The sequence below is a fragment of the Bos mutus genome, chromosome 8, assembly GCF_027580195.1.
Source record: "Bos mutus isolate GX-2022 chromosome 8, NWIPB_WYAK_1.1, whole genome shotgun sequence".
Taxonomy (NCBI): domain Eukaryota; kingdom Metazoa; phylum Chordata; class Mammalia; order Artiodactyla; family Bovidae; genus Bos; species Bos mutus.
In genome coordinates this window covers 14,424,965-14,450,896 of record NC_091624.1, presented here as the reverse complement: position 1 = coordinate 14,450,896, position 25,932 = coordinate 14,424,965, and the positions used below count along the sequence as shown (strand labels likewise).

The window sequence follows — 25,932 nt, the reverse complement described above, 5'->3', positions numbered from 1 at the left end:
AAACAAATCTGTCATTACATGTAAAAGACATTTTAAAAAACCCAGTTAAATACTTAACCAAATGCAAGGTGATATTTTTAGACAATCAGGGAAATTTGATTACAAACTAGGTATTGGATAATATTAAGAAATTGTTACTAATTTTGTAAGGTGTGATAATGGAATTGTGGTTACATAACGAAAAATGTTCTTAACTGTTAGAGAAATGAATATTGACAATATGATTTCTAGAATTAAAATCCTAGGAAATTTTTACAAAGTGTGTGTCTGTGTGTATATATGTACGTAGGCCAGAGAGTAAAGAATAGATGACAATAATTTTGCAAAATGCTGGTATATATCTGATGAAAGTAAGTAACAGGTACATGGGAGTTCATTAAACTCTTCTCTCAATCTTTATTTAAAATTTTTTTACATAATTAAAAATAATCATGATTTGTTTCTGATCCGCAAAGATCCAAATGGTACACAACCTTCTTAAGGATTAAACGTTATAAATGACAAGTATCTTAATCACTGGAAGAATTATCCTTTTGTCAAAATAAACAAGAAAAACTAGCATTTCTATTTCTTTTCTGTGTTTTATCTAGTGTGAGGAAAGAATGCCATTTTTTCCTCTGCAAAACCTCCTTATGAAAAACAACTTCTGTTTCGCAAAAAAAAAAATTCAGTCATAAGTAGCCACTGCTTTTGTTATTATCTATTCCGGGGCTTCTGTTTACATACCCATATCAGATAGAAACTTTCTCTATAGCTGTGGACAGTCCTCTAAATTGGATGGTGAAAGAACTAAGCCACCTACCTTAACCTCATCTTTGAAGAAAGGAAGTGTAAACTGTCCGTGAAGAAGTCCATTTTTCTCAAAAAACACAACATCCTGTTGATTGGGTTTATCTTGCGTAGATGCGATCAAACTGCCTGAAGGCCTAAAAGCAAACCCAGAGCGTTAGAACATCCAGAAGCTCACCCAGCTGGTGAAGAACAAGATGAAATTCAAAGAAACAATTTTTTTCTACAAAAACAAGAAGCCTCCATCTAAGGAAGTTTTAATTCTGTATTTCCTCGCAAGCAGTCACCCTAGTGTGGAACTAAATCTGCCCAGAGAAAGCAGTGCCTTTTCCTGATTTGTCCACACAAAGATTCTATGTGCCCACAAAGCATCACAGATTTAGACTGCACTTGGCTGACTTTTGAAAAATATCAATAAACTATTTAAACCATTCCCAGTATAATGTCCAATAAAGCCACAACCTACTTCTCCTTCAATTACATGTCTTCAGTAATATTCCATGTAATATTCCATGTACTCAGTAATAGTCCATGCATTTAGTAATGCTCAGGTAAGTAGTCTTAAAGACTTCTCAATCTACTGAAAATAGCTTGATCGCTGCATCTTGTTTTTATCTGTCTCTAGAATTTTAATTTAAATACATCTCTCTCTTTGCACTATCATCCAACTGCCACTCAAACACTGGTGGGAAACAGATGTTTAAAACCTAGAGACCTAGGTTTTGCCTGTAACAGATGCTTCTGAAACAGAAGCTATTTCTTCTATCTATAATCAGGACAGCCAAGTATGACAAGGACTGACCTGCAAAAGGGTACTGGGCCAACAGGTGAACTGGGCCCAAATCCAGCCTGCCTGTTCCTCAGCGAACAGGTCCCCTTAGTGTGGGAGCTTGTGCAGAGAATGGACGTCCCTCTCCTAGTCTTCACCAAAGCTCTGCTGCCCCACCGAACTCAATTCCCTTCCAAGCACCACTTTCTGTTTTACGCAATGGATTCCTGTAGGCGCTGCCTACAGCTACAAAACGTGTGGGCCTTGCAATGATGAGGTCTGTGAAGCTCAGAATCTACTACTCAAACCACATTCAGAATCCAGAAAACTAAGAGAGATACAGGCTGATAGTCAAATGAGAACAAGGAATTATCCTTTTGTGATTTATAAATACCTACATTCAATAGGTACCGCCACCCCTACCCTCGTTCCAAGAAACTCTCTGGGAAGGAAGTTACAAGGCTCCTGCTCCCACTCACTTCCAAGCCAGAGCAGGTCCCAGTCCGGCCACGGGCTCACTGGTTGACTGCAAAGCGAACTCCCGGCTCCACACTCTGACCTTTCGAGCCCCTGTGCAGTAGGAAGAGGGGGAAGAAATGACCACAACAAAACCTGGAGCACTGTGATAAATGCTGTCAAGTCAGAACTTCCCAAACGTCTTCCTTGTTAATAAAAACTGTCATGGTTTTACAAAGCCAACTAGATTAACCTTGCTAAAAAGTAGTACCTAATATGTAGGAGGCTGGACCAAACAGCCTCAAAGAACTCTTCTAATGCTTTCTTTATGCATTTACACCTAAGGCAGCACATGGTTACGTCATGTATAATGAAAGGAAACCCTCGGAGCAAAAGGCAGAAAAACTCCCTGACCTAAGTCAGATTTTTTAAAAGTTTTATTTAGCTGCAGCAATTTATTTCCATACCTGTCTCTGGACAAACAACACTCACAGCAAAAAACTGCCCATCGCCACGCCAGGTAACTTGCGGTCTATGGTCGTCCCAGGGCAAAGCAGATTCATGCTAAAGAGAGAGAAAAACACAGATGTTACTGGAGGCCTTAAATGATCTAGAATCTAACCAGTCTCAGGCTATTAAAGTTTAATCTTTCATATAAGGGTTAAGCTACTTAGAAAATGAGTTTCACAGAACCCTCAGGAACCCTATTAGATGGGCCCTTAGACCCAGAAATCCTCAACCTAAAACAAAACAAAATCCTTCTCTGGGCATTAGAAAGTGGCCTCAAAGCACAGCAATAGAGGAAGAGCCGCAGACCTAGATATTAAAAATATTAAACTAAGGACTCTATCAGGTAACTATACACAGAAATAAATGTTTGTCTAAATTTGAGAGAGTAGCATGTTATTTACTGTGTAAGCTTTGTAACAGTGCACAGAAGAATGAAGATGAGAGGAAGGTGGGCAAGGAACAGCTAGAGGAGCTAAGCCAGCAGCCATGATGAAAACATGGATAAGCGCCTCGTTCCGCAGCACAGAAGGAAGAAAGGTTTCAAGTGCTACTTGCATCTTAGTCCTGAAAGCCTTGAAGACAGAAGCCAGTTCTGTGGGGCTGGGGACCAGTGACCACCTGGGCAGCCTTCATCACCTTCCAGGGAAAGCTAAGTCAGAATGGTGCTAATGCCACAATCGGCACAGCAGGGAATACACAGCAGCCTAACAAGATTTATTCTCAGTGACACTGCCGTGTAGTACAGAACGCAAACTTCCTCCAGTGAAGGGCTGAGACAAAGTATGAGCTACATGAAATAAATTATGCATGGGAAACGCAAATGCCAGGCAGAGTATGATTTTCATCTGTTCTAGAAGGTCAGCTCAGGCAAATTTCCCATGTAGTACAGACAAAAATGCTTCCATTATATTCTATTCTACAGGCCCATATCCTGGGATGATCCTCAATTCATCTCCCTCCCACCCCACATCTGCTCTATTATCAATAAATCCTGTGGACTCTATCTTCAAAATGTATCCAGAAAGAAGGAAAACATAAGAGTTTCATCCAAGAAAAGAAATCAGAAAAAAAAAAAAAATCTAATATAAACATATGTAGGAAAAGTATAAAAACATGCACGAGAATTCTCAACAGTGAATACAGGACAGTAGCTCCTTCTAGGGAGGAAGCGGAAGAGTGTCAGGAAGGGATACAGAGTGTTTCATTTCTGAGATGACTTTTTAAAAAATAAATATTGGTTATAATTATTCTCTTTGTGGAAAAAAAAAACTGACTAACTTAGCAATAAAAAAGAAAAAGAGGATCTTTCTCATTCCCTAGTGCATCTCAACAGCTTACGCCCATGACCACCCTCTACCTGTGAAACAGCAGGACCCTATGGTGGTCCTTGCCCCCACCCCATCCCCGCCACCATGGCCTCAGCTTGCCTTTTGTCCATGGAAAAACTTCAGCTAAACAATAAATTCAATCAGAGAAGTGAGAAAAACAAAGAAACAAAGGAAAACAGCCAAACAAGACTAAGTGGTAATAGTTCAGTCATTAAGCACAGTCAAGGGCGTTTAATTCATCAATAATTCTCTGAGCCAGATCCTGTGAGCTATCTTATGGATTCTAAAACCCCCACTAGGTGAAAGAAGTTAACTACATGATGACCAGACTGTAGCCATGACATAAGTTGCTGCAATTCTGAGAACTGGCCTCAAAGAAATGGGAACAAACTGACCCTAGAACTAAAGATTAACTGTACTTAAAATAATCAAGATGACATTGATCAGACAACAGCATGACCAATTTCAAGGTGACTGTCAGAGCTGACTTTACTGTTTCTGCATGTAGTCCTGTCAGTGGGCCTATTAAAGCTTTTGCCCAGTGGTTGTTCGGGTGGGGCTGGGGGGCAGGGAATGCCAGCCTTTGGAGAGGAGCGCGCCCCTCTCCCCCTCTCAGTTGTCAGCATCCGGAATAAAGCAAACTTTTCTTTCCACCAATCCTGCCTCTTGACTGACTTTAGAGCAGCGAGCAGTTGGATCCCTTTCTGTAACATCTGGACACCCAAGAGTTCCTGGTGGGTAGCAGAACTTCGGAGAAGGCAATGGCACCCCACTCCAGTACTGTTGCCTGGAAAATCCCATGGGCGGAGGAGCCTGGTAGGCTGCAGTCCATGGGGTCGCTAGGAGTCGGACAGGACTGAGTGACTTCACTTTCACTTTTCACTTTCCTGCATTGGAGAAGGAAATGGCAAGCCACTCCAGTGTTCTTGCCTGGAGAATCCCAGGGACGGGGGAGCCTGGTGGGCTGCTGTCTCTGGGGTCGCACAGAGTCGGACACGACTGAAGCAACTTAGCAGCAGCGGCAGCAGAACTTCTATTTGTTCCAAACAAAGTTCTTTATCCATCAGACCAACCTTACCATTTGCATCTGAAAAGCTGCTTGCCTGCCTTCAGATCCATGGAACTGCGTCTCCTTCCTGCCCCAACCAACAGTGATGAACTTGCCTAGAGAACAATTGAGTGAGAACATGCAAGACAGTCAATAAGCTAAATAAAATAAGAGCCGATTCATGAAGTTGGGTCCTCTGAGACCTCTCAATAAACTGACCAGCAGTCAAGATGTTAAAAACCTATGTTCCACATTACATGCTCAGTGATTTTGAAGACTCTGAAATACCCTTATTTTGGAGCATTACTGCCATCATATATAAATTCCCTTGATGTCAGCCAGCAATCTGTTGCACTTTACAAGTAAGAAGAATGAAACATGAAGAATCTATGTGATACCTCCATGGATAACAAAAACACGAAACACGAGAAGACGAAACACGAGAGCCGGTACTAAAATTCCAATTTTAAATGTTCAATTCGCTAAATGTATCCAACCTCTTTGCTAGTGATGGAGATCATAGATTATGGAATTCAACTCCTCACAGAGACTGAGACGCCCCAGGGACAGAGGCCAAAATTACATCACAGGGCTTCTGCCTTTCAGGTTGGGCTTCTTTTTAAATCATAATGCTGAGCTTACTACATAAACCATAAAGTCAGAGTTGCTGAAATGATGCAGCTCTTCTGTTCTGGAAGTAGGATCTGGCATCCTCCAGCTGTAGAGGTCCAACAGAGATGTCCTCGAGAGCATCCATCCGATTCAGGACCCAATACCTCCTCCCTACAACTGACGCTGACAGTGCTAAAGCAGGGCTGCTTATAATTTCTATGAATTACGGCTGGCAGGACGGTTTCCTGTCCGCTTGGCTTGGGCACATCCAAGTACTGTATGGCTCACACCTCAGAGCATGCCCTGCTGTTGTATCCAAATAGTAGTGCCTATCCTGGTGCATGCCCCTGGGTTTCCACGCAAAAGTTTCCACAGAGAGGTAAAGGGTCCGGAGGGAAGCAAAAAACCTTTCCCAGTGGGAGATCAGATAATAGTGATGGGACTACTGCAGAAATCAGCAAACTACAGCCTGCATCATTACAAATAAACTTCTACTGGAACACAGCCAAACCCATTTCTTTACATATTATCTTTAAGTGCTTTCCCACTAGTCAGCATAGTTGGACAGTTCCAACAGAGACCACATGGCCTGTAAAGATGAAAAACATTACTATCCAGCTCTTTACAAAACAAGTTTGACACTTGGGTTAGAAGAAAAATATCTATTCACCACTTTACACAGTGACTTTTTGTACTGACAAATGCATTTCTAAGACCCAAGACCCTGACTTGGACTCCTCCTCCTTTGATATACTCTATCAGACTTATGAAGTTGGCAGGATGAACGAGAACGCACTTTCCCATGCAAACCTGTGTGCTTCTGACCTCTACGACAACCTCTATGACTATCCTCAAAGCTGGCTGCCCCAGAGTCCCACCCTGGACCCTAGATCCAGCACCATACCTGCTCCCTGAGCTAGTAAAACTGTACCTTCTGTTAGTGACTCCCAGTCCACAGCTCTGGCTTCTGCTGAGCATCAGCCCTTTCTAATTCACGTGCTTCGTGTGGTGATCCCATATGGCCCTTTAACAAATTCAAAACAGAACTCGCCACCCACCTCTTACAGACCACACTTCCCCATTTCCTCTCAGATACTGGCATCTTTATTTTCACAACCTGAGTTTCTGGCTACAGTCCAACTAAACTTTCTCCTTCACCTTATACACCCAAAGCCTATTTATTTCATTCTCTAAACTGGTATTTCTCAAACTAGCTAGGGCAAAAGAGGAACCAGGCACGTATATTCCAAAACTGTTTCTCATAATTCCAAACAATGTACTCCTATCTTCACTGAGAATCAAAACTTCCCTGCATTCTTCCCCTTTTCTGGTCCCACACCCACCTTCATCTCTCACCTGGGTTCCTGTAACAACCTCCTACCAGATCACCCTGTCTCCAGTCTCTTCCCTCTCTACCGATCAACCGAGCATCATCAAAACCTTTAATGACTGATCTCCTATAATTCAATGTCTAAATTCTCTATCAAACTGAATCAAAATCTCTCCCTTTTATATAATTCCACATCCATATCCGGTCACTAAGCAATGCTTAAGTATTCACAGTTGCCTGAATCAGTCAAGATGTGTCAAAGGCTTCTATGAAACATCCCTGCCTTGGAAAGAACTGATTCAGTTGCTTGGACCACTCCCCAACCCTCAACCCTCGTCTACCCAACACCAGATAAGCCAGAGCTCAGCTCAAGTTGGCCTCCTCTGGGAAGTCTTCTCTCCCCATGACTCCTTTCTTCTCCTCATGCTACCCTAATACTTGCAATGTTCTGTTATTATTGAACTAACAGGACCCCTTAAGGGAAAAGCAGTTTTAGCCAGAGTATCAAACACACTGCTGGGTTCACAGTACCTACTTAAACATTATTTCTGAAAAAAAAGAAAATTATTTTTGAATGAAAAAATGAGTAGCAATTTTCTAAATGATTTCTTATTTGGCTGAACGAGAAGACAGGAGGTGAGAACTCAGCAAAATTTAAAATACCATCGCCCCTAATCCTCTCTTCAATCAAGCCAGCTACCTGGACCCTCAAGTTGGTCAGAGCTGCTTAGACTCAAGAAGCATCTCCACTCTTACTCTCTTCAATACTTCCACAGCCTAGTGCCCATTTCATCTCAGCTAGATCAGTACAAGAAAACACTCTGATGGTTCCCATGACCATTCAGAACTAATCAATAGAACAGAAGTCAGCTCTTTATCCCACCTCTCTTGTATTTTCCCCCAAACTGTGTATCAGAAATGCTCTTATTCCAGCCAGTTTAGTCCTTTTCATCAAACCCCAAGACTAAGCTCATTAGGGGTTTGGGCAATAACAACCCAATCTATAAGCACAGATTATTATTTCCCGGTTACTGACAAAGCCGACTCTCAGACCTGAAGAGCCACCAGAGGTATGCCTTTTAAGAGCTGGAATGAACTGAAGGAACTGGGCTATCAGACACTTAATTAAGTCAGGGTTTAAGCTTCACAGCTCTTTGGGCTTATGACTATCAGTCTGCAAGAAAAGTCACAAAATGTTTCAGACAAAGTTATACTTACTTTCACCAAAATCATCCTGGTGGATTTGCTGTTCCATGATAGGTTCAAAGTCTTTTGTCATCATAATTAGGGTTTGTTGACCTTGAAGGAGCACAAACAAGAATGATTTTGTTCTCATTTAACAAATCTGCAGTTCTGTAAGTATCTACAGCACTGCAAGATACAGAGCTGAAGTGGAAGAATTTGTAATTGAAATAGGGAAGACAGATTTCATTCAAAATGTTCTGACGCTCATTAAAAAAAAAAAGTTTTGACTGGGTAAGTCACCTGGTGCTTATTCTCAGCTATTTATGTATGTCAAGCTAACATAAAAGTGTACATAGCCCTTCCTCCTCCACTAACTGCAACTGTTCAGTCACCAAGATGCCTCTTTGAGTGTATAGCTCATCAGGGTGCTAGTTTACAGAATCTCAGCCGGAATGAAAAGACTTATAGGAAAAAAAAAAAAAGGACCGGAAGAGCAGTTTTCAGAATCAGTTTATTTTATACAGCAACTCTTCCTCTTAAGAGTATATTAAAACAAACATTGCTGACATTTTAAACTATAACTACAGACTTCACAGCAACTTTTTAAAACAATGTGTTAAGAAGTAAAGCTTACCTCAATTGTTTCAAGAAATGTTTTTTTAAAATCTAAGCACCCTAAAACTTAAGTCTTTGAGCTGTCAGGAGTCATGTCTTATAAAGTCACGAGTTAGGGACCAGTGACATGCTTACCTGTGGCAAGCAGCAGCAGCTCTTGGTCAGGACTCCAACTCATGACAGAGATACCACTGGCTACACTCCCAACACATTCCAGCTGAGAGAGACATTTTAAAATGTTAAGAGAAATATGAAAATATAAGCACCCTGATAAATGTTTATTATGACCTTAACAAAATAATTCACAACACACCAAGATGAAATTAAGCAATAAACATTTATTCAGTAACAGGTATTAAAAGACCAGGCGTGATACAGATCATGGGGACTGGATGTGATGACGGCCACTCCATTCCTCCCATTAACGAGATAAAAGATGCCTCTACAGTAGGGTGAGGGCTGTAACTGAGGTCTCCAGGAACTAAGTGGGGACTCAGAGCAGAGAATGACAAATGGCCCAGGTTAGTTCAGGAAAGGCTCTCTGAGGAGGTGCTTTAAAGGGTAGAAACAGGGCTAGGAAGAAGAGACCGGCGGGGGTGGGGGTGGGGTTGGGGCTGGGAAATGTGGTGTTGAGGCATAAAATTATAAAAAAGAGCAGTTAAAAATCAGCTGCCACTAAAGCATAAGGTATACAGGGATGATGGGGGTGGGAGGTGAGGCTAAAAAGGAATTTGGCAAACAGACAGTGAACTGTCTTGATAAGGACAAGAAAGAACATGGATTCTGTCTTACAGACACATTGATGCCATAAACAGGGAGATCAGCACCATCTGACGGAGACCAGCGGATTACAGGAGCTCAGTAATTAGGAAAAAATTCTACAAAATGTTTTACAAGTAAAAGCATACCTTTTAAATGTGAGAAATACCAATTTATACTGGATGGCTTTGATGTTTCTTACCATGAACTGAGAGGAAGATTTATTATTGTACTAAATGGAACCGTTAAAAGCAAAGGTACCAGATTTAGACTGCCAGGATTCAAATCTCACCCGAAAACTGTTGACCTTGGCCTAGCCTCAATTTCCTTTTCTGAAGAATGAGGAAACAACAATCTACTTCATAAAGTTATAATGAAAAATTACAAAATTCACGTAATTTTGATGAAAAATACTTTAAAAGTGCCTGGCACACTGTAAACCTTTAATAAATGCCAGCTGTTATTATCCCACGATTAGTGATATAACTCTTGTGACACATCAATGTTAAAGAGATGACAGCTAAGGGAGTTATCAACGAAGTTTAAAAAGCTATCAAGGCGAGTAAAGAAATTCAGAAACTCAGCCTTATGCTAGAGTAGAGAAGGAGGCAAGTCACTGAAATCTATCACCTCTGATAGTCATAAACTGTGCACAAAATGAACACGTATCACCTTAGTACCTGCAGTTCAGGGACTCTACAGTCAGTCATCAAAGAGAGGCCTATCAGCATTCGTAACAGAAAACACGAGCCATCTAAACATCCCAAAGACTTCCTAAACTGAGAAGTAAGGGTTACAACTCGGGATCGGGCTGTAGCAAGAGGGGAGCCACACCACACAAGAATGGGTTTGAGGTTTGAGGTTTTGTTCTTATCTGGAATGCTCTCATTGTTAATAGATGCAGCAGACAAAACTGAGTTTAAGAAGAATCCTGAAACCATGCCAACAATTTTCTGTAAAGAACTGTAAAATGCAAAGACTCTAATTTGCAAAATGCCTAAATATTATGGCTCCCGATATTGTAAACATCTGTGAAAAACTAGTGACATACCAAAAAAAGACGTTTGAGGATGCCTGAGATTTCCTCCTCCCTGGTCTCTCTTGCTTACCTGGTGTGTGTTGAGATTACAAAGCAGGACATCTCCAGAAGCTGTGGCCACACACACAGACTCCTGATCCAGCAAGTCCTGAATACCAATGATGCAGCCACTTCCATCCTCTGGGAGAAAGCCTTCTGCCACCAAAGGAATTTCATTTTTCACCTTTCACCAAGACAAACAAGCAAATTAAGTCAATCTACTTTCAAGAACAATTCATAACATTTCTAGAAGTAAAACATTTTTTTAATGTTTCTTTTATAATACAAAAGCTTTCAAAAATTTTTTTCCTAGATTAAAATCCAAACTTTCACTTGAGAAATATCACAACACTACCATCTTTAACAAAGAAAACAGTTAATATGCTTCTTTTGCCAAGCAAACATAAAACAAATACCTGGTCTCTTTGGAGATACCCAATAAAACATGAAGCTAAAAACTGTAATTTTCTAAAATCTACAGTCGGGAGAAAAGGGACTAAGAATGTCATCACCTAAAATACATTAGTAGCAAAATATAATTAAGGGGAGATATCAGAATTCACCCAAATAACCTCCATCAGTAATTTACCTCTCTCGTGACAGGGTCTACCTCCACCAGTCCATGCTCTGAGCCGATGAGCACTGTCGCCTGCTCGGCTCGGAGACAGAGGCACCGTGGTTTCCCTTGAGCCTGAATATCCCTGAACTCCAGGCTCCGAAGTAACTTTAGATTCCTCATGATGAAGCAATGCCTTAAAAAAGTACAAATACCCTTAGTGAAGCTTTAATTTCTCTGAGAAATAAAAACAGCTTTATAACAACAAATGACACTCCAGTACAAGCAAAATGATTCAGGGAGCAGAGAAGTCAGAATAATCAGAAAAAAAAAAAAAAGATGTAATCTGAACCCCCAGAGAGATAAGTGGTAGCAAGCTAACCAATTGTTTAAATCTAGAGTCTACAAAGTGAGGCTGTGAAATCTATTTTACATTCTCACTCTTTGGAAGAGGCAAGATTCTCAACTTCAGAGTTTTTTCTTCAAAAAAGATTTAACATCAGTTACTTTGCAAGGAAGCAAAGAACACAATGAATGAGAAAACATGTTACTTTTGCACATGAGGATATCTTTGTAACTTGACAGATTTACAACATTGTATAAAAGTCTACATGTATACATACTTGGCAGTTGGAGAAAATACAATTACTTTAATATCACCACCTACATTTATAAACTGGCTTTTTATCTTAATTAAAAAGTTAAAATTGAAATCAAACATAGAAATAAAGAAAAGCATTTACTGCTCTCAGAGAGAAAAGACACTACGAAATTACAATAGGATCCTTCAAAATGATGATCAACAATTGGAGGAGCTTGATAACCTGATATCACTACTTCACGTAACTCCACTTTTCTGGTCTCATTTTCGCCAGGGCAACAGAAAAGCTGAGAAACGAATTATCAACAGGAAATATACTTTGGTTTAGGCAAAATCAGACTTGCTTTAATGCACAACATTATCTAAAAGGGGAAAAAAAAAGCTTATATGCTAGATATTTCTATCCAGACCGCTTTAAGGTTTATAAGGAGAATTCCGTAACTTATGTTAGGAGTGACAATTACATAGACCACACGGGCCTAATTGTCACCTTAATCCAAGGTGAATTCTCTCAGCTTGCATTTTGTACACATGACAATGAGAGAATATATACAAGTCATTTCTTATACTACACAGCAGATTAAGCACAGTTTGAATGAGGCAACATAAAATGTGAGTTAAGAGGAAGTCAAGACCACACGTGGTAGAAGCGAGGAAGAGAATCAAGGCAGACGATGGTTTTGTAAGGTTTCACGACATATATATTTAAGAATTTCTGGGAATTATTTGAACCCGTATTCTACCATGCAAACTTTTAATTTAGATCTAATCCTGTATAGAAAGCCTGCGTTTTTTCAAAGAATATAAAAATTACATTATCTTTCATCTAAAGACACCACAAAGATGACCACTGACATAGATCTGAAAGGACAGGAAGATGTGAGACGAGAGAATGTCTGGGCTAGAAGCGGGGAAACAAGGAACAGCAAGAGATGAAAACAGGCGACAGGGGATGAGATGTATTTCATGCTGGTTTAGCTAATTATGCTGTTATTTTGCCCTGATAAGATCATCAAAATGTCTTCCTGTAAACTTGCATTCTATTCATCAATACCCTCTGGACCCAGCATAATTTGGAAGGTAAAGGCACAAGGTGAGGACTCCCTTTTTCCTGTAACCTTGCTGTTCCAGTCAATGCCGCCCCAGCAATGGACCCTCCTCCTTCCAGGGGCCCTTGGTCCCAGTCTCTAGCACTCCCAGGACCAGCCTGGTAACAACCACCCCAGAGGTACCAGCACTAACCAGACAGGTGCCCCTCCAGGTGCTGGACATCTACTAACACGGAGCTCCTCCTCTGAGCTCTGGAGTTGTCAACACCAGCTTTACAATGTCTCTCATCTAAGGTTAAGTCATGACAACCCCAATGGCTTCCCTTGTTTTGAGCGTCAGATCTAGCTAAGCGCTGTAACTTCTTCCGTCAGTTTACTTTTTAGTTATTTCACTGCTCCTTTCTGCTTTTTGTTCTTCCAGGAGCTACTTAACCACTTCTTCCGATTAAATTCTGTTGAAATACAGTGTGTTTTCTGCTTTCCTGCCTAGACCCTAACTGACAGACATAGCGAACAACCTGAGTTCTCAAATCACTGAGCTTTCAATATCACCAGCCAAGGGCAGCTCATCGTTCATCCCCCTTCTCCCCAACCCTCCCAGCCCTAAAACAAACTTCTCTAAATTTTCACACCCATCATCTTTTTCCTTTATCTTCTCAGAAGTGTCCTATTCCTTTTCAAGACCAGGAAAGGAGAACCCTCCAAACTCCCAGGACTTCAGCTTATCAGTCCCATTTTTTTTTTTTTACATCTGCAATCTCCAACTCCCCTGCCCTCAATGACTCACCCTTTCTCAGCCCACTAACGTGCTAAAGATCTCACCACACCATAGATCAATCCTGGATCCTCTCTGAAATTCTGACAGTGCCTCTATTTTCTTCCCTTGCTCCTCATCCATCCACTTCTTATCTAACTATCATGTCCATGACTATAAGTACCAAACAGATCATTAATATGCTTATTAGATCTAAATGTTTAGCCCTGACCCTCCCCAAACTGAACATTAAACTCACATTTTCAACCTTCTACTGTTATTACAAGGATTTCTCAAATGCACATCAAATGCAACTTATTAAATGGCTTACTATTCTCGATCAAATTAGTTTCCCCGCTGGGGACATAGCATTTCTACTTTCTCTGTCTTTCAAGTTGAAACAGTGTTTGCTTTCCTTTTGCCCACATTTTCATAGTAAACTATTCACTGGTTACCGCCCTGCCTGTCAATGGACGGTTTGAATCCTTTACATAGTACGTAACCCTACCATCGGCTACTAGCATCCAACACTGACTGAGCACTAAGTGCTAATTCTGGACAAAAAAGACTACAGTCACTGCCTCCACAGAGGTCACAGGGGAGAGGGCCACCTAGGATACCATAAAACATGGAGAAGCACACGGACGACATTTCCAAGAAAAAGTCGCAGGTGCCCGAAGGGGCTCGCAACACATCATCTGAATTTCTCCGACCGGGTCTCTCTCAACTGCATTGTTAGACTTTAATTGGTGCATTAACTGGTTCAGCTGTATTGTCCGCCACTGCAAGGAATCCGGAGCTTGGGTAAAGTGCGCGGCTTGGGGAGCAGCAGGTCATTCCCCGCCTGCCACGCCGCGTGGAGCCTTCTGATGGCCGCGGGTGCAGCAGGTGGCAACTCGGCAGACAGAGAACTCAAGGCTCGAGGGCAGAGGTGGTCACGCCGCACTTCACTCTGGGGCCTGCAGCAGGCAGCGGCAGAGTGCTTGGGGAATCTCTTCATCGGGACACCCTCTGGAGGACAGGGCCCGTTTCTGTGGCCCCCACCCTCCCCACCCCACCTAGGCCGCTCGAGCGCTCACCTGCGCCGCACTGCGAGGACCCCGAGGACCTCCCCCGCCAAAGAGCTGTGCGTCCGCCCTGGGTCGCGCACTCGCCTCTGTCCGCTGCTCTTGAGCTCGCGCGGCGTGCACTCTGTCGCCGTGCCGCTCGACCCGCTCCAGTAGTGGCTGAAGCGGGGCCTAGGAGAGGCTAGCCGCGGGACCCTAACGAGCGAGCAACATCAGCTATTACCCAACCGGAGCTGCGCGGGAGTGAGGTCACGAGGAGGAGGGGCGTGGCCCGCCTTCTTTGGTGCCCGGCGAAGTACCGTGAGGAGCTGCGCTGGCCACCTCCCCCTACCGCTACGTCTTCCTGCCCAGCCTATTGTATTTGACCTCTGCTTTGACGTCATATGCCAAAGCTCAATAATTGGGCCGGTAGGCGGAGCCTGCGGGATTGGAGGAGCAGCGCGCTTGCGCACATCGCGTGTCTCGGGCCACACGCCGGAAAGACGCCCTACTCTTGGGCCCGCGGGAGGAAGTGTCCGGGTCCCGGAGGGCGGGGTTTGCAGCCTTGGAGGTCGCCATGACTACCGAGCCCAAGGACCCTGTGGCCGACTTGGCTCCCGAGCCTGCGGTGCCGTCGCTTGTGGATCGTTACTTTACTCGCTGGTACAAAGCAGGTAAGTGAGGAATGATGTTCGTCTCTCCTGGGCCCCATTGGCAATATGATGACAGATCATAAGCCACGCGCACTCTCCCCACAGCGGAAGGAACTGGATCTCTGTTCCCCTCTAGGCCAAGGGAATGCAGAGACATGGAAAAACAGCAGGGTGCATTCTGGGGAGGGTGAGTGCAGTGCGAGTTCAGGAGGGTGGGTTACTTGAGGGAAGATGATAGATCTCGGTGAGATCTCCGAGGGAGATAGGAACTGGCTTCCAATCTCCTTGAGTACCTAAAGGGTTTTAAGGGACTCAGTGCACCATAAAATGATTTAAACAATCAGGTCGAAACTAAGCTAGAGGCATAGGGAGTGAGAAAAGAGTGTGGGTTAGAAAGAGGCATTTAGATAGCAGATGCTTCTAATTGTTTTGCTGGAGAAGACTCTTGAGAGTCCCTTGGACAGCAAAATCAAACCAGCCAATCCTAAAGGAAATCTGCTCCGAATGTTCATTGGAAGGACTGATGTTGAAGCTCCAATACTTTAGCCACCTGATGCAAAGAGCCAACTCATTGGAAAAGACCCTGATGCTGGAAAAGATTGAAGCAAGAGAAGGGGTGGGGGTGGGGGGCAGGTGACAGGATGTGGTGGTTGGATGGCATCACCAACTCAATGGGCATGAGTTTGAACAAACGCCCAGAGATAGTGAAGGACAGTGAAGCCTGGTGTGCTGCAGTCCATGGAGTGGCAAAGAGTCAGACACAACTGAGCTACTGAACAACAAGAAAGCCTAATCTATTACACTTTGCCACTTCCTGGTGGCTCAGTGGTAAAGAATCTGCCTACAGTGCAGGCAACCCCAGGTTCGATCCCTGGGTCGGGAAAATCCCCTGGAGAGGGGAATGGCAACCCACTCCAGTATTCTTGCCTGAAAAATCCCAGGGACAGAAGAGCCTGGTGGGCTACAGTCCATGGGGTCGCAAAGAGTTGAACACGACTGAGTGACTAACATACACTTACAAGTAGGTATCCTATTGGAGAGCTTCTGTGTACCTTCAAATAAGAGTGATGGGAGCATCACTGGAGACCCTCCTCCACATCCTTGCTTATATTCATTCAGGGATAATAGGTGTAATCATTTTTTGCAATATTGAAATATTTTATAATCGCATATGTCTTATTGGCCAAATTTTGTGTAACCAACCATCAGGTTTATCCTAGATTGAGGGACTTCCTGGAATGCATGAGTTTGAGTGCTAACATGAGGACAGTCCTGGGCAAACCAAGATGAGTTACTCTAAAATTGACCAAGAAAACATGTGCTACTATATTAAAAAGATGCATCACTAATCATCACTTTTTTTTCTAATAGAATTAACGAGTATAATCATTTTAAAGTGAGGATAAAACAAGATGGAGCAAAGAATTAACATCACTTTGACATTGAATGAATGATTCCATCTGGTCCAGATTTAACTCCTTTATAGGAAGCCTTTAGGTGTATCTTTTTGAGTAATGAGGGGATACCAGTGACATATGTATCTAGTCTTCACAATTAACTATCTTTATGAACCAAAGAAAGTACCACACAGTGGCAGTAAATACTGACTCAAGAGCCATAGACGCATTCATTTCTTCTAGATGTCAAAGGAAAACCCTGTGAAGACCACTGTATACTACAGCACTCTAACCGGTAAGCAAATTGGAAATTTTAAATTATTAAAAAAATTTTTTTTTCTGGTATTGTAGCCTGGTATGGTCTTATACTGAATATTCACTAAATTATTATCTTCCACTGTGTAGAGATGGTATTATATATATAATAGGCGTTTAGTTGACAAGAATGAGTTTTTCAATGCTTACACTAAACAAGTAAACTTGATTACTCAGACATCCAAATGGAGGACCATACCCTTAGTCAGCCAGCTACTACTTCAAGTAACCAGCCCGTGCCTAATCGTGGAATTGCCCGAGCCCAGGGAGAGGGCCAGGGTGGAAACACAGATGTACATATGATGCCTCAGTGCTATCTAACACCTTGGTACTCTCCCCTTTTAGGGGAAGGAAATTCAATCCCATTTTCTCCATTTTTATTATTGTATTCTTCAGTTAAGCTCCAATAGTAGCTGGGGGAAAAAAATGTGGGGGGGGTGGGTGGGGAGGGAATGACAGGTTGACTAAACAAATGTCAGCTCAGCTCTTCTTGTGCCAGTAGGAATACTATGTTATAGGAGGAAGAATTATACCATGCAGTAATATTGGATCAATTTTTGCTCCTCATAGAATATGTGTCATCACGTTGGCAGGATCTCATCCAGTTCTTCAAAGTGGAAAAACAATTAAAAGCATTTCTTATCAAATCAGTACCAACTGTAGCAGACTTCAGAACAAAGTCTCTGGGAAATTTAAGCGGGTATGTACCTGTATTTCTTTACTGAAATCCTCTATTATCAGAATAATGATAGAGCCAGTCAGTCTTATAACCAGCAATATATACTCAGCACACTTCCCTGGCAGCTAGAGATGATTTTAAGAATCATCTTGAACTTTTAACTCTAAAAGAAATTTTCAGACCAAAAAGATAAGGTATTTCAAAAGGTATATTACCTGTCATATAGGCTCTGCACCACCATCCCTACCATCCCCAGGATAAAGGATGGAGAAAGTGGGCCTTTGAAAGAATAACTCTAATACCAATATAAGAAAATATTTTGTCCCTTCTAATTTTATTAAACCAGTATGTCAAATTTTATAAACTCTAGATCAATGCTTTTTTGTCACATATTTTCACATGTGAATTTAAAAGAGAAAAACACAGTTCTGGGGTAGTGAAAAAAAAATGTCTTAAAATACACAGTATTTGCTTCATATCATTTCCTATTCCTAAATCATTGCCAGTTTAGTACACATCTAGCTATACTTTCTTCTCCAAATAGTGTTCAGTTATATAAAAATGTTACCTCTATCCTCTACAACTCTATGCAAGACCAATATTATTAAAGGAGGGTATCACACCAAGGACAATTCAATACCATACTAAAATATCCTGACAAAGCCCCCAGATAGGAAAGTTTGAGTAGATAACTTCAGTTCAGTTCAGTTCAGTCGTTTAGTCGTGTCCAACTCTTTGCAACCCCATGGACTGCAGCACGCTGGGCCCCCCTGTCCATCACCAACTCCCGGAGTTTACTCAAACTCATGTCCATGGAGTCGGTGATGCCATCCAACCATCTCATCCTCTGTCGTCCCCTTCTCCTCCTGCCCTCAACCTTTCCCAGCATCAGGGTCTTTTCAAATGAGTCAGTTCTTTGCATCAGGTGGCCAAAGTATTGGAGTTTCAGCTTCAACATCAGTCCTTCCAATGAACATTCAGGACTGATTTCCTTTAGGATGGACTGGATGGATCTCCTTGCAGTCCAAGGGACTCTCAAGAGTCTTCTCCAACACCACAGTTCAAAAGCATCAATTCTTCGGCGCTCAGCTTTCTTCACAGTCCAACTCTCACATCCATACATGACTATTGGAAAAACCATAGCCTTGACTAGATGGACCTTTGATGGCAAAGTAATGTCTCTGCATTTTAATATGCTATCTAGGTTGGTCATAACTTTTCTTCCAAGGAGTGTCTTTTAATTTCATGGCTGCAGTCACCATCTGCAGTGATATTCATTTATTGAGTTCATACAAAGAGTTTCTGCTAATTACCCTCACTGTTCTGTAAGACCCTTGTTTATACTAGGCCTAAAGGCCTCTAATAACCTGCCTTATAATTATTTTTTTCCTCCTCATTCAAGAAGAAAATGGACTTTAAAAAGCATGGACCATTCTTTGAAATCTACAAACTACAAGTAACAGTTAGTGCTTCTGATGTTCCTGTGATAAATCTTTGTCCAAAACAGTAACACCATTGTTACAACTGAGGAACAGAGAGGGACCTGCATATGGAACCCTCTGTAGATAAACTTTGATTGGATCTCAGCACTGCTCATCATTTATTCTCCTAAGGGAGGTGACAACAAGGGGTTAAAACACTTCTTTTTGACACAGACCCAGTGGTAGAGAAACCATCTAGGATGAATCTCTAACTGCTTCTCCCAAAAGTGGGAGTCACACTGACTAGTATTTTGAAACAAAGTCACCACATACCAGAGAAGTGAAGCGTGTGCTAACACCACCTGAATACTGTCTAATAATATTGTGAGTGGTAAAGAGGCCCTAAAGAACAGTATCTAGACCTCAAATGTTCACTGCAATAAAAATTCCCGGAAAGAAAGAGCAACACATGAGACATGCCTGCATCCATTTCCTGTGAGCCTTCTTGTAGGCATTTGTCAGAACCTCTCCTGATACATCCATACAGTGGAGTACGTGAAACTAAAACCATGCCATGACATTCAGACTGAAGTCAAAATGCAGTATTCACTAGTGGGAGATGGGGTAAGGAGTAAATTACTCCTAACTGCTCCTGAAAACTTTTCTGTTCTCCACATTTTCCTGAAAGTGCATTTTTTAAAAAATTAGAACAAAGATCCCTCTTCAAAAAGCCTTAGTGATTGACCCTAATAAAGAAGTCCTTTCATATATTAAAGTTCTAATATAAAACTAAGTGGGAATCTTAATGAAACTTTGTATGACATTGCTGTCGTTTGCTATAATATTGGATTTTATATTGTTTATTGATAAGATTTCCCTGCCCTTTGGATATCTTTACACTTGGATATATGGAGCTTTCTCATATACAGTTAAATATAATGTATAATAAAATATATTCTTAATATGTAACTACACTATTATCACGTGTGTCTGACTGCTTTTACCCCTAGAGCTTAGGATGTTACCTGACCCGTAGCAGGCATTTAATATATAAATGTTTGAAGAAATGAATTTTTTTTCTGTACTTTACTCATTTTTACTTAAAACACGAATTCCAGGAATATATGCTGTTGTAACACTGAGGGCTGCCTCTCAAAGAAAAATGAAAATGCACATCAATTAATTTTTCTTCCCTTTTATTACCAGGGGGCACAGTTTCTCACAGAACTTGCACCTCTGTGTAAGATTTACTGCTCAGATGGAGAAGAATATACCATATCTAGGTAAGTTACTTTTGAACTGCAACTTTGGAGAAACAAAGGAGGTTAATATTTTTCTTCAAAACAATTTTTTTTTTTTTTTAACTAGCTGTGTTAGAGGACGGTTGATGGAAGTGAATGAAAACATTCTCCATAAACCATCTATTCTTCAAGAGAAGGTAAAAAGGGCTGGGGAAGTAGGAGCCCATCCAGCACTTCTTATTTTTGTACCATTCAACATTAAATATTGTTTCCTTTCTAGCCATCTACTGAGGGCTACATTGCAGTTGTGTTGCCTAAATTTGAAGAAAGTAAAAGCATAACAGAAGGGTTACTGACACAAAAGGAGTACGAAGAAGTTGTGGTGAAACGCCTCAGAGCCACAACAGCTGCCTCGTGAGGGCCGAGGCCTGAGACGGAGAGAGCAGCACCGCCTCCTTGTCCTCACTGGCCTAGTCCGTGCTCCGAGGACAGACCAGCACGGGCGAAGCTGACCTCACACCCGGCCGCCGCAGGGAGGCCCGGTCTGAAAACCTGACCAAGTTTTCCTTCTTTGTCTAGCATAACAAGCCTCAGTTCTACTTTGTCTTCCACCTCCCAGATCTGACTACCCATGTACTCACTCACTCTGTTCTTCTCTTGCTTTTCTCTAACTAGCAAGCAAGAGATGTTTTCCTGGTTAAAAACCAACAAACAAAGCATTTTGAGGAAAAATGTACTCATCATCCTGTAGCCCATTAATAAGTACTACGTTTTGACATAATTCTGTTTGAATGTTATAGCATGCTAATTGTTTTTGCCTCAATTTTCCGTCATGTTGAAGCTGAAGACAACCGGCCTTTCTTCCCCAGTCTGCTTCAGAGTGACACCACCGAAACGTCTGGTCTTACTTAGGTTGCCAAGAAGAGGCAAGGGTGTAGTTTGCCTTCTCTGTTCCTACAGGTTGGCCTTCAGCTCTGAACAATGTAGCACTGGCTTCTTAATGGGGACACATGAAAAGGCCTGAAAGGGGCTTTGCTAACATGGAAGTATAAGCATGTGGTGTTAAGTAACACGTGTATTTGTGGTCACTCATTCTCACACTTCAGTTACAGGATAACCAGTGAAGAAGTTATTATACTTCACAGACACAGATGCCTTTGAACAGAAAAAAAGCTTTCATATTTAAAGAAACAAAAATCTATGAATTTATGGTTTAAGATTATATATTTATAATGAATTTCAAATAAAAGGGCTTTTTAAATTGTTATTTTTCCTTAAGGGCTGCAATGCATACAAACATACAAATATTTGTTTTTAAATAAAAGTTACCATTGATGTGTAAATTCTTTTGGACTTCCATCATCTTTTGCTGTTCAAGTTCTAAGTTATCCCTTTCCCATCCCCCACTTGCACTCTGACCTGGACGTGAAACAATGGACTGGTTAAAAATTGGGAAAGGAGTACTTCAACACTGTATATTGTCACTCTGCTTATTTAACTTATATGCAGAGTATATCATGAGAAACACTGGGCTGGATGAAACACAAGCTGGAAGCAAGATTGCCAGGAGAAATATCAATAACATCAGATATGCAGATGACACCACCCTTATGGCAAAAAGTGAAGAGGAACTAAAAAGCCTCTTGATGAAGGTGAAAGAGGAGAGTGAAAAAGCTGGCTTAAAACTCAGCATTCAAAAAACGAAGATGGCATCTGTCCCATCACTTCGTGGCAAACAGATGGTGAAAAAATGGAACAGTGACAAAGTCTTTCTTTTCTTGGGCCCCAAAATCATTGTGGACAGTGACTCCAGCCATGAAATTAAAAGACACTTGCTCCTTGGAAGAAAAACTATGACAAATCTAGACAGCATATTAAAAAGCTGAGACATCACTTTGCTGTCCAAGGTCCCCGTATAGTCAAAGCTACGGTTTTTCCAGCAGTCACGTATGGATGTGAGAGTTGGACCATAAAGAAGGCTGAGTGCCAAAGAATTGATGCTTTCAAACTGTAGTGCTAGAGAAGACTCTTGAGAGTCCCTTGGACAGCAAGGAGATCAAACCAGTCAATCTTAAAGGAAATCAACCCTGAATATTCATTTTAAGAACTGATGCTGAAACTCCAATACTTTGGCTATCTGATAGGAAGAGCTAACTCAAAGGAAAAGACCTTGATGCTGGGAAAGATTGAGGGCAGCAGGAGAAGGGGATGACAGGATGAGATGGTCGGATGGCTTCATCGACTCAATGGACATGAGTTTCAGCAAACTCTGGGAGATAGTGAAGGACAGGGAAGCCTGGCACGCTGTGGTCCATGGGGTCACAAAGTTGGACACAACCTTGCATGTGAACAACAATTCTCATTTCAAGTATATAAGCTCTTTTGTGAATAGTTTTAAAATTATTTTTGATTTATAATGAAAATTCTTTTAAGTGCCAGCCTGACTGTCCCCTAAGTATACCCACCAGACATGATGTAAGTAGTAACTCTGAACCTCTGCTCTGATAGTACTGTGAGCTCAAAGTGTAAGCGTAAACCAGTAAATCCCCATTTGATGTAGCACAAATGATTCCCAGAGATGTCATAAAACAAAGATACTAAAGATAGTAAAAAAAAAAAATTATATATCTGTTTTACATATACTCTTAACAGCATTCTCCCATTATTTCCATTGTAATTTAAAAGAATATTTTGGTTTCAGGGAATAAATATCATGTTTGGTGATTTCTATAAAGAAATATTTTATAAAGGTCATAACAAAAGCTGACTACATGCCATTTTCTCTCGAAGGCCTACAGTAAATTCAAGTTTCCTTCAATATAACACTGACTAGCTAGGTGGTAGTTCTGTGGTTCTTCAGGATCGGGTGCATATTCATTATGAGGGCTGAACCAGATAATTATCATCAGACAAGCCTGTAGAAATACTGCCTTTTGGCAACTGGCATGTCCTGTTAGATTTCAAAATGAATTTCAAAGCACTGTGATAAAAGAACAGAAAAACAAAGTTAACAATACAGCATCAGGACAGAACTTATAACCGGATCCTACAAACCCACCCCTCAAAAACAAGAGCTTTGAACCCTAAAATTTAAAAGACTAAAGATGTTTATTTGTTTTATAATGAACATTCCAAAGGCACGTATATAAAATGTATGTTTACTCAGAATTTAAACAGCTTGGTTCAGTTATTCTGTCTTCTATCTTACATTCGATCAGTCGCTACTGAGAAGTACAAAAACTACTTCTGAAGCCAGTAACAGAGGCTTAGGCTTCCAACTAACACTCGGCAGAAACAAGCCAGCCGCGCTACAGCGAGAACTACAAGCACTTCCTAGCGAGCGTCCCTCTAGGATTTTGTGGCGTAAGCTCCATGATCCTGCTTTTGGGAAGGGAGAGGAGAGGGGCATGCATCACAGTAGACTGCCTGTGCTCTGAAACATTAGAGAACAAACGTGCGCTCTTAGGATGGATGACCTGGCCCAGAGGGGAAGGCAGAGGCCCAGACATTCTCAGTGGACAGGAGGGAGTGAAGAGGAGCCCACAGGCTTGTGGGAAACCCTGCATCACCGAGACTATTGGGCGTCTGCTGCTGCAAGTTAGTGTCCTAGATGGGAAGCTTAAATTTATAAAACAGTTACGGTAAAATATGCCATCAGTGAGCATATATTTACAATAGCTTCTTTGGATTAAACTGTCGTTAAGACAGTTGGGATATTTGGTCTGACTTATTAAAGAACATTATTCAAAGCAGTGTCCCATTTTAAAATCACCCTGCAATTAGAAATACAGCAACTACCATGGCATTTATTAGTTGTCAGAAAGCTTCACAATCGATTTCATGATCAGAAAATAAAGCAAGATTTCAGTTTGTTTTCTCTGCAAAACTGTTGAATTTCTGAAACAAAGGATCATTTGCTTTCTAAAATAGTCAGTGTTGCCACATGGTGTTCCCAAGATCCGACCTCAAAAGTCTCTCAAGTTTTACCATCCACAGTTGTAACTGAGACCCATCTGTTGTTTTCCATCTAAAGCTGGAAAGAATTGAGATAATTAGTATCTGCTTTACTCTTAAAATAAAAATCACAAAATTAAACTATTTTCTTTTGCCTTTTCAATTACAATAATTTTTAAAATTTGAGTTTAAGACAGAGAAATCATCTCACCTTCTTCAACAGTTTATAGCAAAGTGAGAGAAGCTGAACCAAAACAGCCATCATGGACCTTGCCTTTGTAATACACTTATCAACCTATAGTGACAGAAAGCAAGCAGATCAAATTCTTACCAGGGGGCCTTCAAAAGACTTTGTCATCTACAATTTCACCATTATAGAAATCTAAGGGGTGTCAAAGGGTATATAGATTAAGGTATCTGAACTGACTTGATGAATCGAGGCCCCAGAACACAGAAGCGGCAATTGCTGCTGAAGTCTCGTCGTGCCAACTTCATGGAACCTCAGGAAGAATGAATGGAAAACCAACCTGCTCTATTTCAGACCATTTATGGCTTCTCGGTGTGCACCAAACAGTGGCAGTGAACCCCTAACTTGCAGTCCCTTGCACTCTACTTTGCTGCACACAAACTTCCTAAGATAAACAATAGGAGCCTTTCTCTCTGAAGGGTCTGTGCCCTAGACAGGTGATGATGGTGAGATTTAGGGGCAGCTGCTCAGTGCTATGGCATTAATCATGTCCAAAAAGCTAATTTATCTGGTGAACCTACTGCTCCCTGAGGTCAGTTATAACTGCAGATGATAAACAGTTCTTGTAGTTGAGGCAGGAAAAATGGAAATAAATTGTAGTTTGGGTATCAACACTTTATCTGAAGAGAGAGGCTGGAAGCTAACCTAATAAAAAAAGGAGCGTGAAAGTTTCTCAAGTGCCTTCCTGCATGTCCCACTGTCCCTTTTACCTTTAGAAACACTTGATTCTGTAAAGGTGTCTTAATTATTGTCTGGAGCTGGTGGCAGAGAGGAACAAACTTGTTTATTTCCAGGAGAAGCATAAGTTTGTCATCATCTTTCAGCTGAAATGTAAATATGGCAGTTATAACAATTCCAATGAAACTCCACCTTTTAAACATCAAATACCGTTATACCTTAATAATACACTCTCAAAATGAGTATTTATGACATCACCACCAGGACCAGGCAGGGGGGTATGTGAATTACCTGTTTTGAGAAAGCTTGTACACTTGAAGCAAGCTTCAAGCCCTCTTCAGCAAAAACCTGGTGGGAAGGAAAAACATCACTACTTTAGGTGCATGTCTTCTACTGGTACCAAGTACACTCGTAGATAATTTTCATATGGAATTTTAAAACTAAAACCTAACCTTAAACACCTCTCATGGAACTCCTAAGGTTTTTGTTGTATCCAGGAAAACACAAGAGTTTAACTCTATCCACAAGCAGATTTCCCAGACCTGATGCAAACTTATCCCTGCAGAGGCTGCTCTACGTGTGGCCACCTCCAATTACCGTGGAGGATCCTGAGATACTTAGAAAAATTATGTCTGGGTTTCTGGATGGATCCAAAGTTCATCCCATAATACCCCCAATTATAAAAGGGTGATGAATCTTGGAACATAAGGTCAAAAGCATTAGAACATTGGTTTCTGCTTCTGGCTTAGCAACAGAGAATCTGTTACCCATACATGTTCTTCAACCAGCCATCTGAAGGGACCAATTCAGATTAGATTTTCACTACTTACCACACATTCTATGATTTATTAGTAAGCAGAAT

At 41.4% G+C, this 25,932-nt stretch overlaps 3 protein-coding genes across 4 annotated transcripts in view; 1 reads left to right on the top strand and 2 right to left on the bottom strand.

Annotated features, from left to right (window-relative positions):
• The window catches only part of ELP1 (elongator acetyltransferase complex subunit 1), a 62,581-nt gene extending 47,814 nt beyond the window's left edge, over nucleotides 1–14,767 (bottom strand). The window contains 9 exon segments of the mRNA XM_014477445.2: nucleotides 803–926; nucleotides 2,038–2,128; nucleotides 2,482–2,578; nucleotides 4,931–5,016; nucleotides 8,061–8,141; nucleotides 8,778–8,859; nucleotides 10,511–10,663; nucleotides 11,069–11,231; nucleotides 14,519–14,767. Of these exon segments, the coding sequence (XP_014332931.2) occupies nucleotides 803–926; nucleotides 2,038–2,128; nucleotides 2,482–2,578; nucleotides 4,931–5,016; nucleotides 8,061–8,141; nucleotides 8,778–8,859; nucleotides 10,511–10,663; nucleotides 11,069–11,218 (864 nt within the window). The 5' untranslated portion in view covers nucleotides 11,219–11,231; nucleotides 14,519–14,767.
• Nucleotides 14,768–14,978: 211 nt separating this feature from the next.
• On the top strand, nucleotides 14,979–21,538 carry ABITRAM (actin binding transcription modulator). The gene is made up of 6 exons (XM_005893323.3): nucleotides 14,979–15,159; nucleotides 16,779–16,830; nucleotides 17,421–17,550; nucleotides 20,157–20,233; nucleotides 20,319–20,388; nucleotides 20,472–21,538. The coding sequence occupies exons 1-6, from the start codon at nucleotides 15,063–15,065 to the stop codon at nucleotides 20,607–20,609; spliced, it is 564 nt and encodes a 187-aa protein (XP_005893385.1). The 5' UTR covers nucleotides 14,979–15,062; the 3' UTR covers nucleotides 20,610–21,538.
• Nucleotides 21,539–21,674: 136 nt separating this feature from the next.
• Nucleotides 21,675–25,932, bottom strand: part of CTNNAL1 (catenin alpha like 1) — a 58,225-nt gene continuing 53,967 nt past the window's right edge. For both annotated transcript variants that reach the window (XM_070375156.1, XM_070375157.1), the window contains 4 exons: nucleotides 25,362–25,418; nucleotides 25,103–25,216; nucleotides 24,357–24,440; nucleotides 21,675–24,224 (listed from right to left, as the gene is read on the bottom strand). In XM_070375156.1, coding sequence (XP_070231257.1) covers nucleotides 24,219–24,224; nucleotides 24,357–24,440; nucleotides 25,103–25,216; nucleotides 25,362–25,418 — 261 coding nt within the window. In that variant the 3' untranslated portion in view covers nucleotides 21,675–24,218. The remainder of the gene's footprint in view (nucleotides 24,225–24,356; nucleotides 24,441–25,102; nucleotides 25,217–25,361; nucleotides 25,419–25,932) is intronic.

What these genes read in the sequence shown, in the direction of transcription:
- ABITRAM (XM_005893323.3), top strand. Translation starts at nt 15,063, where the DNA reads ATGACTACCGAGCCCAAGGACCCTGTGGCCGACTTGGCTCCCGAGCCT. An exon ending in TCTCTGGGAAATTTAAGCGG is followed by an intron (nt 17,551 to 20,156) that starts GTATGTACCTGT and finishes TTTTATTACCAG; the next exon opens with GGGGCACAGTTTCTCACAGA. An exon ending in CATCTATTCTTCAAGAGAAG is followed by an intron (nt 20,389 to 20,471) that starts GTAAAAAGGGCT and finishes TTTCCTTTCTAG; the next exon opens with CCATCTACTGAGGGCTACAT.